Source organism: Pseudorca crassidens, chromosome 9, assembly GCF_039906515.1.
Source record: "Pseudorca crassidens isolate mPseCra1 chromosome 9, mPseCra1.hap1, whole genome shotgun sequence".
Lineage (NCBI taxonomy): Eukaryota > Metazoa > Chordata > Mammalia > Artiodactyla > Delphinidae > Pseudorca > Pseudorca crassidens.
Genome location: NC_090304.1, coordinates 35,202,704 through 35,217,113, shown reverse-complemented (window position 1 = coordinate 35,217,113; position 14,410 = coordinate 35,202,704). Strand labels below are relative to the sequence as shown.

Below are 14,410 nucleotides of genomic sequence, written 5' to 3'. Positions count from 1 at the left end.
GAGGTTGCTACTGTCATCTCAGGAGACTCCTAGTCTGAGAGACTGGAACCCCCTCTATCCCCTCTCTCCATATGCTCTTTTCATCTTCATGTTAAGAAATGTCCTAAGTCCTCAACTCCTTGCTTTTAGTCTTTGACATGGCTTCTGCTGCTGTAGCCAATCTCTACTTCTCTTCCTTCCATGTCTTTCCTATCTACTGCTTCTCAGGTTCTCCGATTTTATATCTAATGATCATCAATTCCTTTTTTATTCCTAATTTGAGATACAATCAAAACACCCTTTTGGATGATAATCTCATTCACTTCATTTGGTTACCTAGATGTTTTCTCTTGTGCTTACTGCTTTGACAGTGTTCTCCATTCCAGTAATTTCTTGGGTATAATTTTGGATATGCTATCATTCTGGATGCTGCAAGTTCCTGATTCCTCTTTTGAAAAATAGCAAATGGTAAATACCAGCACCATGAATGGTTAGTGAAAGAAGAGGAAATGATTTAACTGTTGAGGTAGATTTTATTTAAAAGTTCGAAAGCTGCTAGTATTGTTCTTACGATTCAGAATTTTTCTTCTCCATTGCCCAATGCATAGGTATAAAATTTCATTTATACTGTATATTCTGTTCTGTTGAAGAAGAAAATAGAAGCCAAAGCACTTGTAACAGGCCAATAGAAGCCACCTGAGTATCTTCTCCAATGATAACAGGAAGTTTAAAGTGCCTAGTGACATTCAGCTAAATCTTTTGCTGGTTTTAGAAGTCTACTCTGTGATTTGTAATTAATTTATTCAGTAAGGAGCGATTGCTTATGTATTATGTGCCAAGAACTGGGTGCGGAACTGGAGACAGAGGGATGAAAGACATGATGTGCATACTTGAAAAGCTCAAATCTCTTAGGCCAGACAGACTGGTAAGAAGACAGTTAGGAGAGTATGATAAGTGATGAAATGTCTCTGGAGGAATACAGGAGGGGCCTTATAGTGCATTAAATAGTGACCCCCTCCCCAAATATAGGTCCATGCCCTAACCCCCAATACCTGTAAATGTGACCTTATTTGGAAATAGGGTCTTTGAAGATCTAGTTAAGGATTTTGAGGTGATACCATCCTGGATTTAGCGGGGGCCCAAAATCTAATGACTTGTGTCATTCTAAGAGAAATGAGAGGGAGATTTGAGACAGGGCCCCCCTGGGGAAGGCCATAGAAAGATGAAAGTAGAGATTAGATTTAGGAAGCTACAAGCCAGGGAATGCCAAGAACTGTTGGCAGCCAGAGAAGCTGGGAGAAAGGCACGGGGCACGTTCCCCCCACAGCCTCCAGAAGGCATGAACCCCATTGAAACCTTGATTTCAGACAGAGAGAGAGTAATATTTTTTGTCTGTGTTAACTCACCAGTCAGTGGTAACTTCTTACAGCAGCTTTAGGAAACTAATACAGGCCTTTAACCTAGACTGCAGGCCTGGGGTGAAAGAGGGTCATCCAACATAAAATGCTTCCCAGTTCAGGAGACGTTTCAGCTGTAGATTGGAGGCCAAGGAGGAGTTAACCAATTTACCGATGGGGAAGAGAATTCCAGGCAGAAAAAATACATGTAAGCGTAGTCCATTTTATTGCCAGAGAAAAAGCCTCCCTAATTCATAACTCTGTAGAAGAAGGGCAAGAGACATGTTACTTACCCAGTTTGTTTCCTTTGGACAAAGTTCTTGCTTCTACTCTGCGGAGTCTACCTGGTCCATAGATTATTGGGGGAGCTGTTGACTCCTCTCACGCCTCCACTTCTATCACACCGGTTTAGGGGACCGTCGGTTTCTCATCTGAATTATTGTAATAGCTTTATAAGTGGTCTGTTTGCTTTTATTGTCGCCTTTTCCACCCCATGGTCTATTTTTCCTCAACACAACAGCCAGAAAGATCCTGTTAAAACCTAAGTGACATTATGTCACTCTGTAGCACAAAACATTCCAACGGCTATTTCATTCAGAGCAAAAAGCCAAAGTCCTTAAGTGTCCTAAAGACGCTAAGAGAAGAGAGGTTCCATGACCTTTCTGCTGCCATCTCCTGTGACTCAGCCCCTGCCTCACCTGGCCTGCTTGCCGTGCCAGAAGGTGCTGGGTAAGGGCCTGTGCCAGCACCTTGGCACTGAGCTGTTCCCTTTGCCCAGAACACTCATCACCCTCCTTGTCTGCCTGATCTGCTCTCTCTCATCCTTTATGTGTCTGTTCAAATGTCAATTTATTAGGCCTTTATGACTACCCTACGTAGGTATTAACCCCTCTCCTAACACTTATCTCCCTTACTCTGCTTTAGTTTTCCCCGTAACACTTACTATTATCTGAATTTTTGTACTTTTGCTTGTTTGCTTGTTTTTCCCCCACTAAAAGGTAAGCATCATAAAATCAGAGACATTGTCCGCTCTGATCATTGTTATATGTTAACTGCCTAGCAGAGTACTCGGTGCATAGTAAGATTTCAACTGCTGGTTTTTGAATGCCTGGATCAACGATTCTTAGATTTTTTTTTTAACTGTGAACTTTATAAAAGAAATGAAAATGTTTGATAGGAATTTCGAAACCCATGCTTTATTTAAAAAAAACAAGTTTCAAGTGTAATATTATAGAAAAGATGACTGAGGCCTGCAGTGGGTTCTGATATTCATTCCATGTTCCTTCTCACTGAAAAAACAAATGAGCAAACAAAAAATTGGGGTTGCCAAGTACTTTTTTTTTTTTTTTAACCTGAACTCCCTTTTTACTTCTTACAATTATCCAAGGAAAGATTATAGTCCTTGAGGCCCAAATGTTATCAAATGGCTTCTGAGGGAGGCTCTGCTTCTCTCCTGTGTATTTTGCAAATGCTGGCTGGGCTGTGAGATGCCCCATCTTGTCTTTCTGTCCCTCTAACCTCGTACTCTGTACCTGTCATTTCCTTGCTGGGATCATAGTACGCTGATCAGAATGAACAGTCTCTGCACACTGTGGGTATAGAGGAGATATTTAAAAATTCCCTGCATGAGCAGATTTCCTTCCAGCTGAGAGTCTGAGCTGGGAGCAGCTCCTCAGCTGGGCAGAAAGTTGGACGCCATGAAAACTCCTTTATAACACCCTCAGGAAATAGTAGCCACAGCATCTTGCTTACCCTCTTCATAGGCAGCATCATGTGGGCTAACCAGATGGATACAAAAGCAAGCTCAGCCTGTGTGGGGAACTGTGCCTGGGGCGGTAAGGCAGCCAGTGAAAGTGGCAAGGGACAAATCTGGAGAGGAAGGCAATGTATCAGGCTCTGTGCCACTTGCTTTCATGTTTATATTGTCATTTAACTTGGAAACAAATTTGATGAAGAGGTATTTATGTCTTCATTTCACAAGTGAGCCCACAGAGGCTCAGAGAAGGCGAGTAATTTAGCCGAAGGTCACACAGCTAGTGATTTAATCCAGGTTTCTCTGATTCCAGGGGCTGTGTTCTTTTTACCTGTACCACGCTGGCTATAAATTAGAAATACGTTTAGAGGGATGTGAGCTTAAATATTTCAAAAGGAACACTGGCTGAAGAATGAGGGCAGCTCATGTTGTAGATGAGATATAGCTAAACATCTAGACCATACAGATAACCAGGCGGTGGTGAAGGCTAGAGGCCCGGTGGGTGTGTATGAACATGAAAGCAGCCATTAATCAGGCAGGCTCGCTTAAGAGGACCCTGGGTTTTGACTTTGAAGGCAGCCAAGGAAAGGTCAAATATATGTTTTGAGTCCACCAGCAAGCAGCACTCTTTGGAATTCCTTTGCATTCTACAACATGATAATTAATAATTCTAACTCTGGATTCATTGGTCGGGACCTTCCAGCATGGAACTGAAAAGCAGTACATTTTCAACAAAATACAAATGTAGCCTGATAGCCCTGTGAATTAGGGTTTCATTTACCCTTGGTTCCCCACATCAGTGTATTTGTCCTCAGATGGGTTTCCCCACTGTGTATATAAGTATGTAACTAATAATAATAATTAAAATCGTTTGAGTACCTGGGACTAAGCATTTGACCTTTATTCCTCATAACAACCATGTAATGAGGAGGGTATTTTTCTTTCAATTTTGTCGTGAGGGAAATAAAGTTCGCTGATATTTCTAGATCAGCCCCAGGTCACACAGCTAGAAAATGGCAGATGTGAGATCAGCAGTCATGGTGCCCATTTCTGAAAGCCTCTCATCTGACAGCCTAGGTGTCTGTCTGTGGTAGGTATTACAGAGTGTGGGTGCAGAGAGCAGTGTTTGCTGCAGGGTCTGATTGCTAAGTTAATTCTTCTTCATTCCTCTATTCTTTTTATGCTTTCATCCTTCTCTCCTCCCTTATTTCTACCTTCTCTTCTTCCCTCCCCACAATCTAAATCCCCAAACTAGTTTTCACCCATTGGGTAAAGTTGGCATCACTTCTCAGATACCTGATGCTGTTTTAGAATCCCAGAGCCTGAAATTCTTTGTCTCTGCTTCCTAATTAACTTTCTCTTGAGCAGGTCATCTACTTCTCTCCTCTCAGTTTTCCCATTTACAGAATGAAGGTACCATTACAAATCACCATTCAAGATTCTTATGAAGCACTTTCTAAAACAAAAGCTTAAAACTCTTTACAAATCTGGGAAACTGTTCAAGTTCCAAGATGGAGGTGGGAAATTGAAGAGCTCTCTTGAGAACTTGGGTCCACCCGAATTACCCAGCTTCTGTCACTGCAGCTGGGATCCGTATCTCACTCAAGATTTAACGTCTAATTCCATGCGGTTATATAAAAATCACATAGTGATTTTTCCTGGGAGAGCTTGCTGGAATTTATTTCTTAAAGTCTCTAGACTGTGACCTCCAGGGGTAATAGATGTGTTGGGCTCCAGTATGGCAGTACAGCAGGGAACCTTCTGACCCTCGCACCCCAGGCTTTCTCCTCAACTGCTTTTCACAGCTAGCACTTGCAGGCTCCCATTTCCTAATGCTCCAGTAAACGCTGAACACCAAATTTTGAATTGCTTTCAGAGTTTTTGTTGCAAAGATGTAATTTGACTGTTGCCCTAGTTTGTACATTGTAGGGAGTCCCGAACTAACTTCCTGAATTTTGCTTTTGGAAATTTGAACACCATCTCTCATTCTGTTCCTCTTCTTGGGTTTTTGTCTTAATCCCGTTCATCATTTTCTTTGTTATTGATTCCAGTGCTCAACAAGCTCTCAAACTCTGCCATCGATTTGTGTACCGGTTAGGGAAGGTAGGCTGTGAAGAGTTTTGATATTTGAAAGAAAATGCTGTACTATATTAATTAACCTGGAGAGAAAGAGATTGACAGATTTAAAAAGAACTAACATTTACCGAGTGCTTACGATGTCAGGGCATTATGTCAAGTACTTTACCTGCACTATCTTACTTAAGCCCGGTAGTATCAGTATGATGTAGGTTCTCTTAGTGACCTAGTTATACAGGTAAGGAGTATGAATGTAAGTTCATTTGTATCTTTTTTTTTCTTTAAATACAAAGCAAAAGTAGACTTACAGACATAGAGAACAAATTTATGTTACCAAAGGGGAAATGGGGGGGGAGGGATAAATTAAGGGTTTGGGATTAACATATACACATTACTATATGTAAAATAGATAAGCAGCAAGGACCTACTGTGTAGCACAGAGAACTACATTCAATATTTTGTAATGACCTGTAAGGGGAAAGAATGTGAAAAAGAATGTATATATATGTATATACATATATATGTATATAGCTGAATCATTTTACACCTGAAACTATCACAACATTGTAAATCAACTATACTTCAATAAAAAAATAAAAATTAGAAAGAAAGTTAGAAAGAAGTTTGATGCTCAAGGAGATGAAGGAACTTTCCAAAAATAATCACAATGGTAATCATTTTGCAATATATAAATGTATCACACCAGCATGTTGTACACTTTAAACTTACACAATGTTGTATGTCAATTATATCTCAGTAAAGCTAGGAAAAGAAATCAACCAGCTAATAAGGGCTGGAACCATGACTGGAACCTAGGTCTCTCTTTCCAGAGTCATGCTCTTAACCGCTCACTGAGCCATAGGTGGTCCTGAAAGACTTACCGAGGCACCCCGGTTGTTTGGGTGATGTGTCAGTGATTGACCCCACCCCCCAGGGGCACCCCCCAGAGGCTGAATGTCCCTCATTCCCAAGTTCTTAGTAATTTCCTGTTGAGTTGTTCTCCCTTTTAGATGATTCTTCCAGTTCTACATTTCAGAGATTTTAAAATCATAAAAATGAATTCATATTCAATATTTTGATTCTGCCTCCCTAAGAAAGAGACCACTCTTGTTCTGAATGAAAGTGAGTTGGGGAAAAATAAGATAATATTGGCAGTCCTAAATCCTTCATAAGACCAGTGGGTATCTGGTGAGACAGGCAGAGCAGAAGTGGCCTGTCTGTGAAGTAGCACACATCCTGCGTTCATGACATCCCAGCTAATCCCCCCCACTCCTCGTTCCTCACAGCCCCTCTTCCAGGCAGCTGAAGCCTCTTTTAGTTCCACTCAGTTGTGCTTCATGCCTCCGTACCTTTGCAGACACTGTTCCTTCCTCCTGACTTTAACACCCTTGGCCCCAAGCTGCCTGATGGTTTATTATTTATTTTTCTGATTCAGCTGAGGCAGCAGCTCTTCTTTGGAGCCATTCTTGACCTTCCAGGCAGAAACAACCCTTTCCTTCTTTCTGCCTCCTTTTGGTTTTGTGTATTGCTAGGATCTGTAAAGCATTATGCGATCCTAGCAATCTGCTCCTTAGGGCCTTTGCACTTGTGGTATCCTCTGCTTGGAGCACTCTTCTGCCTGATAACTGCATGGCTCACTCTTTCTCCTCTTTGGGTCTTTTCTCAAATGCCACTGTCTTAGTGCCTTCCGTGGTTACCCTGTTCAATTACAACCTTCCCCGCTGGCGTACCTCATATCCCCCTGGTCTGCTCTATTTTTGACCATAACACTTGTCATCATCTAATTTGCCATCTCACTGACATGTTTATTTTGTTATTCTGTATCTTCCCGCTAGAATATAAACCCATGTGTTGACATGTTTTTATCTGTCTGTCTGAGCCCTGGTTCTCAGAATAATCCTTGGCACAGAGGGTACTCAATAAGTGTTTATTAATTCCTAAATTAAGGGACTGCCTTCTCTCAACTTTCATCATACTGATATTTTGAGCTGCACGATTCTTTGTTGTGAGGCTGCCCTGTGCACGTAGGATGTTCAGCAGTATCCCTGATTTCTACCCACCAGTAGCATTCCTCCAGCTGTAACAACTAAAAATGTCTCCAGGCATTTCCAAATATCCCCTGCGGGGGATATTGCCCTCAGGGAGAATCCTTGTGTTAGAATCCCAGATCCTGGAAAACAGGGATCATATCTGTTTAGAGTATCTGGTGTCAAGCACACAGTAGATGACTGATAAATTTGTAAAGCTGGAATGATCTGACTTGGTCAAATGTTTATCTCAAATTTCACGATATAGTTAGTTTGTACACAAGACTGTCTTCTCAAACTTTATTTTCTCTATATAATTAAATTACTCTACCAAGAAATATGGGTTCAGTTTCACCAGAGTTCAGGATGATATAGAGGAAGGCAGAGTTGCAATAAACATGACCATGGCCCTTAAGAATCTCATAGTCCAGTTATAGAAACATATATATAGCACCCCCCAAATGCAGAAGGATGCATTATCTCTCCCTTCAAGCTATGCCACTCCTGTCTAGTTCACCTTCTGTAACAGATTTTCTATAAAAGCCTAGTGAGCAAATATTTCAGCTTTGCAGGCCATATGATCTCAGTTGTAACTACATCCATAGAAAATAACACTTGTAGACATTTTCTTATCTTTTCAGTCTTTCTAGAGCTAAAACCAACATCTCAATGTGAAGATTTCAAGGTTAATCTAAAAGTGACTCTATGCCCACATCCTATCACAAAATGCTATGGACTAGAAAAATGTGGCTATCACCAAGAATGTATGAAACAAGTACATGGTTTAAACCGCAGTTTTAGTGGGTTGGGAAAGCAAGTCGTTGATTCATAGCTGCATTTATAAATTACGTACAACAGAATATAATACAATACCATACATGGAAGGCAGTACAGTACAGTATAATGCAAGGCAATATGATAGAAAATACCAGAACGCATTACACGTACTAAGAGTACATTTTATATTTCTGGTTGTCTGTGTGTGTACGTATGGGGTTTCTGATGTAAAACTTATTGCGAACTATTTAGTGTAATAAAAAAGATCAGCAAAGCACTGTTTTAAACCAACTAGAATAATGGATAGAAAAATGGAAAAGTCTATATGCAGATACCCAGGCAAGACACTATTGTACCTTAAGGTAGGTAACAAATCTGGAAAGGGGATGAGAGATGGCATGATGGGGAGGATGGCTCACAGATTGTAAAACGCCCCTGCTTCCCCACATGGCTTACTGTGTTCTGTTCTAATGTTCAATCTCTAACCTTGATGTGAGCTATCAGCACCTGTTCATTTTCTTCATTTATTTGTTACCTTTCTGCAGGACAAAACCATGACCTGAACTGTCTTTTCCTGTGCTTCTCTACCTGGCAAAAATCCCATTCCTTCTTCCAGGCCCAGCTCAAATGCCAGCTCTGTTGCAAAGCTTTGCCCAGGTGCACCAGGCACAGTTAATCACGTTCTTCTCCACGTTCTCTCAGTACTTTATTTGTACTGCTACAGGGGCACAGATCACATTTGAATGTGCTTGGTTTTATATGTGCCATTCTCTGCTACTCGATCGTGAGCTTCTTGGGCATGGAGGCAATTTTCATGTCTCCTTTTAGACTTCTCAGCACTCAGCACATTATCTATGTTCTATTATGTTCTGAACAAGGTGAGGAATAAACCACAAAGCAGACATGGTGGAGGGGGGTGATCTCACCTTTATTATTGACAAGGCTGGATTGGAGAACAGGAGTTTAAGTCTGTAAGTCAAGCTGGTTTGCTAAGAATAAACACAGAATAAGACCAGCTTACCCACTGAATCCCAGGGAGAAAGGCATCATCAGGGAAGTAAGGAAAATTGATACCATTTGAAGGCATCTCACTCCCAAGAGAGAAGCGAGGTAGGCATGGAGTTTTACTGAGCGTGACCAGATGTTAAATATTTTCTCCCCCCTTTGGAATTTAGGTGCATATAGTCAAATTAATTATAATCTTTGGTTTATGACACCTTGTAACCATTGGTCCATGGTGGCCAGCTTTTATTTATTTTGATATCTTGATAGTTATTTTTAATAATGAAATTCACACCTACTAACTCACCATCCAAAATAAAACTAGAAATGTAAATATTACTCACTCCTAATGATAGTTTTTCTCAGCCCATTCTCCTGTTTCTCCCACCCAAGGGACATCATCCTGATATATATTGTTTCCAAATTTACCAATACAATAAATCTCTCTACCTCCCCAGGGACAGAATGAGCAAAGCTGGCAAAGAGAGGGCAGAAATGAGCTTAAGGAAAATGCTTTCTCAAGGAAACCAGGAGGGAGGGAAAAGGGTTTACTTCTACCAGATGGTGTTGATATGTTTCCTTATTTTTTCAGAATACAGGGTGTCCCTAGAAACTAAATATAGGCCAGTTATACTTTAAGAGTATCATACCAAGTGTTTAGAACTTGGAGGGCTATTACTTTTTTTATTAGTGTAAAACTATTTTTGTCAAATTGAGCACATGGTGATAATACTAGGCATCCACAAACCTGGCGTCCGCAAACCCAGTTTCTCATTCTGTTCCCCGTAAAGTCCAAGTTTTGTTTCACATGCTAAGAATTTTTTAAATATAAAAGTAGTCTTTCTTTGGATAAACTCCCTCAGTTTTGAATTTTTTAATTTATTTTATTGCGCAGCAGGAAGAGTCCTTTCAAAAATAGAATCATACCATTTTAGAGTTGATCTGATCCAATATCTCCCCCAGGGTAGCAGTTAATAACAAATGCCATTATAATGACAGATTCAAGTTTGTAATCTCATTGAATATCTGCGGTCTACAAGCCATACTTTGGAATCTAGAAAGTGGTCGACAAAGGAGTGACACACCCATGGTGCCTGAGTTCTTCTGAGTTTGCAAAAGAGCTATGATTCCAAGTCCCATGGCAAACCACATGATACTGCTGGGGTCACCAAGTCAACGAAGGAGGGACAATTAGCCCTTACTAAAGAATAAGTACCATAGCATAGGGATCTTTCACCGCTGCATCTCCAGAATCTAGATGAGGAACTGGTGCGTTATAGTACTGGTATTTGGAAAAGCAAAGGCCTGGTGGTAAGTTAAGACAGTCACATCCAGTTTTAAGCTTATTCCACTTGCAGTGCCCTGTGCTGGGTGGTTTACGTTGGTAGTTTAATTTAACCTGCACAGCATGGTGTTTTCATTATTATCATTATTGCTTTGCTCTTGAGAAAACTGAGGTCCAGAGGAGTGAAATTATTTGCTTAGGTCACACAGCTAATAAATACAGAGCAAGGATTTGGACCATGTGGTTTCTACCATCCTGTCTTCTCATAAGCTAGAAAGAGGTATAGAAGGTGACCTGGCTTCTTGTTCTGGTTATGCCATCAACTAAGTCATGTCGTGCAAATTATAGGTCCTGTGAGTACCAGAAGAAATGCTAGGTTCATAGTTGATCCAGAAGGGCCTATCCAGATATAAATAATGTGTGCACAATTTTTAGACTAGGATCCAATAGTGTGTTTTGATGTTTTATGAGGTTTCAAAGAAAACTCGCACTGATCTTGATTTCTCCAGAGTAGCTTAAGTTTTGGATGACATGCTCCTTTTTAATTTGCTTTTGTGTTTTTTTTGAAATTTTTGGCATATTACCTAAGGTTCAAGTAGGCAGTGAATTTCTTTATTCCAGATAAGTTCCAATAGAAGCAGTATGTGCAATTGGGTGAAATGTGACTTAAAATGGACAGAAATGGAGTTTAAGTAATAGGTGCATGAAGTTGCACAACTCCCTACACCCCTTCTTCAATGCAGTGTGTGAAATTTGGGAGATATTGTTTTCTTCCAATTTGTAGTCAGTTCCCTTAGCCCTTATGAGACTATTCAAAAAGGGAATAAACCTGCCTATGTGAATACCAGATTGCAGGGGAATCTGCACTGTATCTTATAAAGAGGAGGTAAGACTTTGAAGCCAAACAAGTCTTTGTTTGAATTGGCTCTGCTGCTTATCATCTGTGCAGCTTACAGAGGGCACTTGATTTCTGAGTCCCCATTTCACCATTTTTATTTGGAAACAGTAACACCTATCTGATATTTGATGATAAGGGCTACTACTACTCTTTTGAGAAACTAAATCAAGCACAAAGAACAAGGGTTGTGGGCTTCCCTGGTGGCGCAGTGGTTGAGGGTCCGCCTAACGATGCAGGGGATGCGGGTTCGTGCCCCCGTCCGGGAAGATCCCACATGCCGCGGAGCAGCTGGGCCCGTGAGCCATGGCCGCTGAGCCTGTGCGTCCGGAGCCTGTGCTCCGCAACAGGAGAGGCCACAACAGTGAGAGGCCCGCGTACCGCAAAAAAAAAAAAAAAAAAAAAAAAAGAACAAGCGTTGCCTTAAACCCATCTTGGTGAAGCTGAACACCTTATAGGATGGGTTTATGTTGTCTGTGTATTAGACAATTTGTACAAGTTTCACAGTCATAACCAATTAATTTTATTTACAAAATACTTAACACTATGTGCCAAACACTATTTTAAGTCCCTTACAAATATTGACTCATTTTATCCTTATGGCATCCTATTTATTCTATCTGCACATTCTTAGAACATCACAAACATATGCTTTCTTCACAAAATCTGTTATCATTTCTGTTTAAGAGGTGAGTAAGTCAAGAGCACACGTGTATTATAAAACAACACCAAGTCTCCTAACCATGTCTGCTGATGTGTGTGTGTGCGCGCACGCGGGCACATGTGTGTACACAGATCTGGATCAAGTGCTGTTTGTGCCACAGAGAAACCCAGACTGAGCTTCCTGCTTCCAAGCCCCTGCCTTCTTTGGGTGCCACTTGAAACTTTTCTTTACCAGATTTGCATCTGTCATTCTTAGCTTGCAAAAAATTTTTCTTGTTCTGTTGTTAACTTCAATGCAGAGCTCTACTCTAAAAACCTAACTTGAAATGTTTGTCACCAGAGCCCACAATGTGTGATTTGGGGGACAAGAGGTTTCATATACATTTGTATACATATATTTATATGCATTTGGTTTCTGATGAACATACCAAGGTAGATATTGTCTAAAGCTTTTTTTTCTTAGTCTCAGGGTACTGAGATGCTGGAAATAGGAAATGGTATTCGAATACCAAGATACACACTATATATCTTCTGGCAGAAACAGAGGACCTCACAATTAATTGCTCAACTACAGAATGTTAAATCATCCAAGGGACATCAAGTGATGTGGAAAATGACAATATTGTGAGAAGTTCTATTTACTTGAACTAGCATTCAGCTATCTAAAGACATAATGGAGCTTTTTAAAGTTAGACCCATATTATTTATGTGATAATGCCAAAACATAACCATGACATTTTTCCAGGGTGACATTTTCCAACTGCAATTAAAAATCAAAACATTTGCTCACCGAGCTCTCATGTGAATAAAAGAAATCCCGTGTTAACAAGTTGCAGTCATCTTCATTAATGAGAAATTTTGCAGGTTAAGAACACAAAATTATTGGTTATCCAGCAGGGTTTGACAATAACTTATTCAGATGGAACTCTTGCACAGTTGTGAGAACAAGTGTTTTCCTGTCAGAACAACCTGCAGAATACAGACTAATTCATTCAGCAAATATTTTTTGAGCATCTACTGTGGCCTCAGATTCTGAGACTATGGTGCCACGGGGAGCAAAAATAATCACAGTACTTGCCATGATAGGTCTTGTAGTCCAGTGGATGGAAGAGGAGATGGTAATCAATTATGCATAAATGAACATTTATATTTAAAACTGCTAAGGAAAGGGGCATGGAAATATGCTCTGCTAGTGTGTAATAAGGGGAACTAATCTAAGGCTAGCAGGGTAGTGCGGAGATGGCCTTAGGATGACTTTGCGATGTTTGTCAAAAAGCTTTATCAAGTCTATACCCCTTGAAATAGGATTTGTACATGGAGGCACTTTCCCTGAAGGAATAATTTGAGATGTGTTAAACATTTTGTCTATAAGGACAAGGCATTGTTTTTATTATAGAAATGTTGGAAACATCTTAAATATTCAAAAGTAAGCACTTAGTTAAATTTATTATGTCCTTCAAAATTGTTTTGACTACCGAAAATCTTCAAAAAAATGTAAAAATATTTTTATTGTAATAAAAATGCTTAGTAAGAAAGAGTATCTACAAAAGAGTATTTTAAATGCCTTTGCCTTTATCCTAACCCTGTCCTTTCTAGCTCCTCAAATGATTCTTTGATTTCAAATATATCAATAATCATGCTAATAGCAACTGTAAGAGCTCTTCATACCAGCTACCATTTAGCACCAAATACTTTATATCCATTATTTCAATTGATCTGATGTAAACCAGTGAAATAGGTATTATTTCATTTATTTCTTTTTGTATACCGTGACTTTTAAATATGTCAACATAGATATGTATTCCCTGTGCAACAATGAAAGAATTGTTTCAATGCCCATGCTATCTACCATGAATTTCCTTATTGCCATTCTATCTAAGAGAAATCCCTTATCTTTTTGTGACAGCATTCTGTGAAGAGGGCTGCAGATATGGTGGAACATGTGTGGCTCCTAACAAATGTGTCTGTCCTCCTGGATTCACAGGAAGCCGCTGCGAGAAAGGTAACCTCATCTGGTGTGTGTCTCTGTGTGTGTGTGTGTGTGTGTGTGTGTGTTGGGGTTGGGGGGAGAGAGAGAGACTAGGCTTCAGAGAGAATGGAGGCTCTTCCTCTGGAGCTATAGTACTGCGGGTTGACTTAATACATTATGTCTTGATGGTGGATGTGGCTCTCCTAAAGTTGGGTACCTTTTGATGACTGTGTAATAGGCATCCTCCTTCTGAAAACAGAGCTTCATTTGCCCTCCCTCCAGCGTCTCTAATTTAGCAAGGTCGAGTCTTTTCTCTGCCTCCGTTTGCAGTGTGCATTTTTAGTGCTAATTAGAGATAAAGGCTGACAAACTGACCAGCTCCACTTAATCCTCTATTGGGTAGCGTCACAGGCAACCACTGGAGTTCTAGCAATCTGCAGCACCCACGGAATCTAAATGAGAACCACATGCTCCTTGTGTAAAAGCACATTAAATAACCCCAGCAGCAGGTTTATTGGTGTGCTTGGGATTTTATTATAATATTGGTTTACTAGGAACATTATCATTCATGGACCTGATAATATAAG

The 14,410-nt window shown here is 40.2% G+C and overlaps 1 protein-coding gene across 2 annotated transcripts in view; it reads left to right on the top strand.

Moving 5' to 3' along the window:
- NELL1 (neural EGFL like 1) overlaps positions 1 to 14,410 on the top strand; it is an 865,825-nt gene that overhangs the window by 639,826 nt on the left and 211,589 nt on the right. For both annotated transcript variants that reach the window (XM_067749619.1, XM_067749618.1), the window contains exon 15: positions 13,761 to 13,856. In XM_067749619.1, the coding sequence (XP_067605720.1) occupies positions 13,761 to 13,856 (96 nt within the window). The remainder of the gene's footprint in view (positions 1 to 13,760; positions 13,857 to 14,410) is intronic.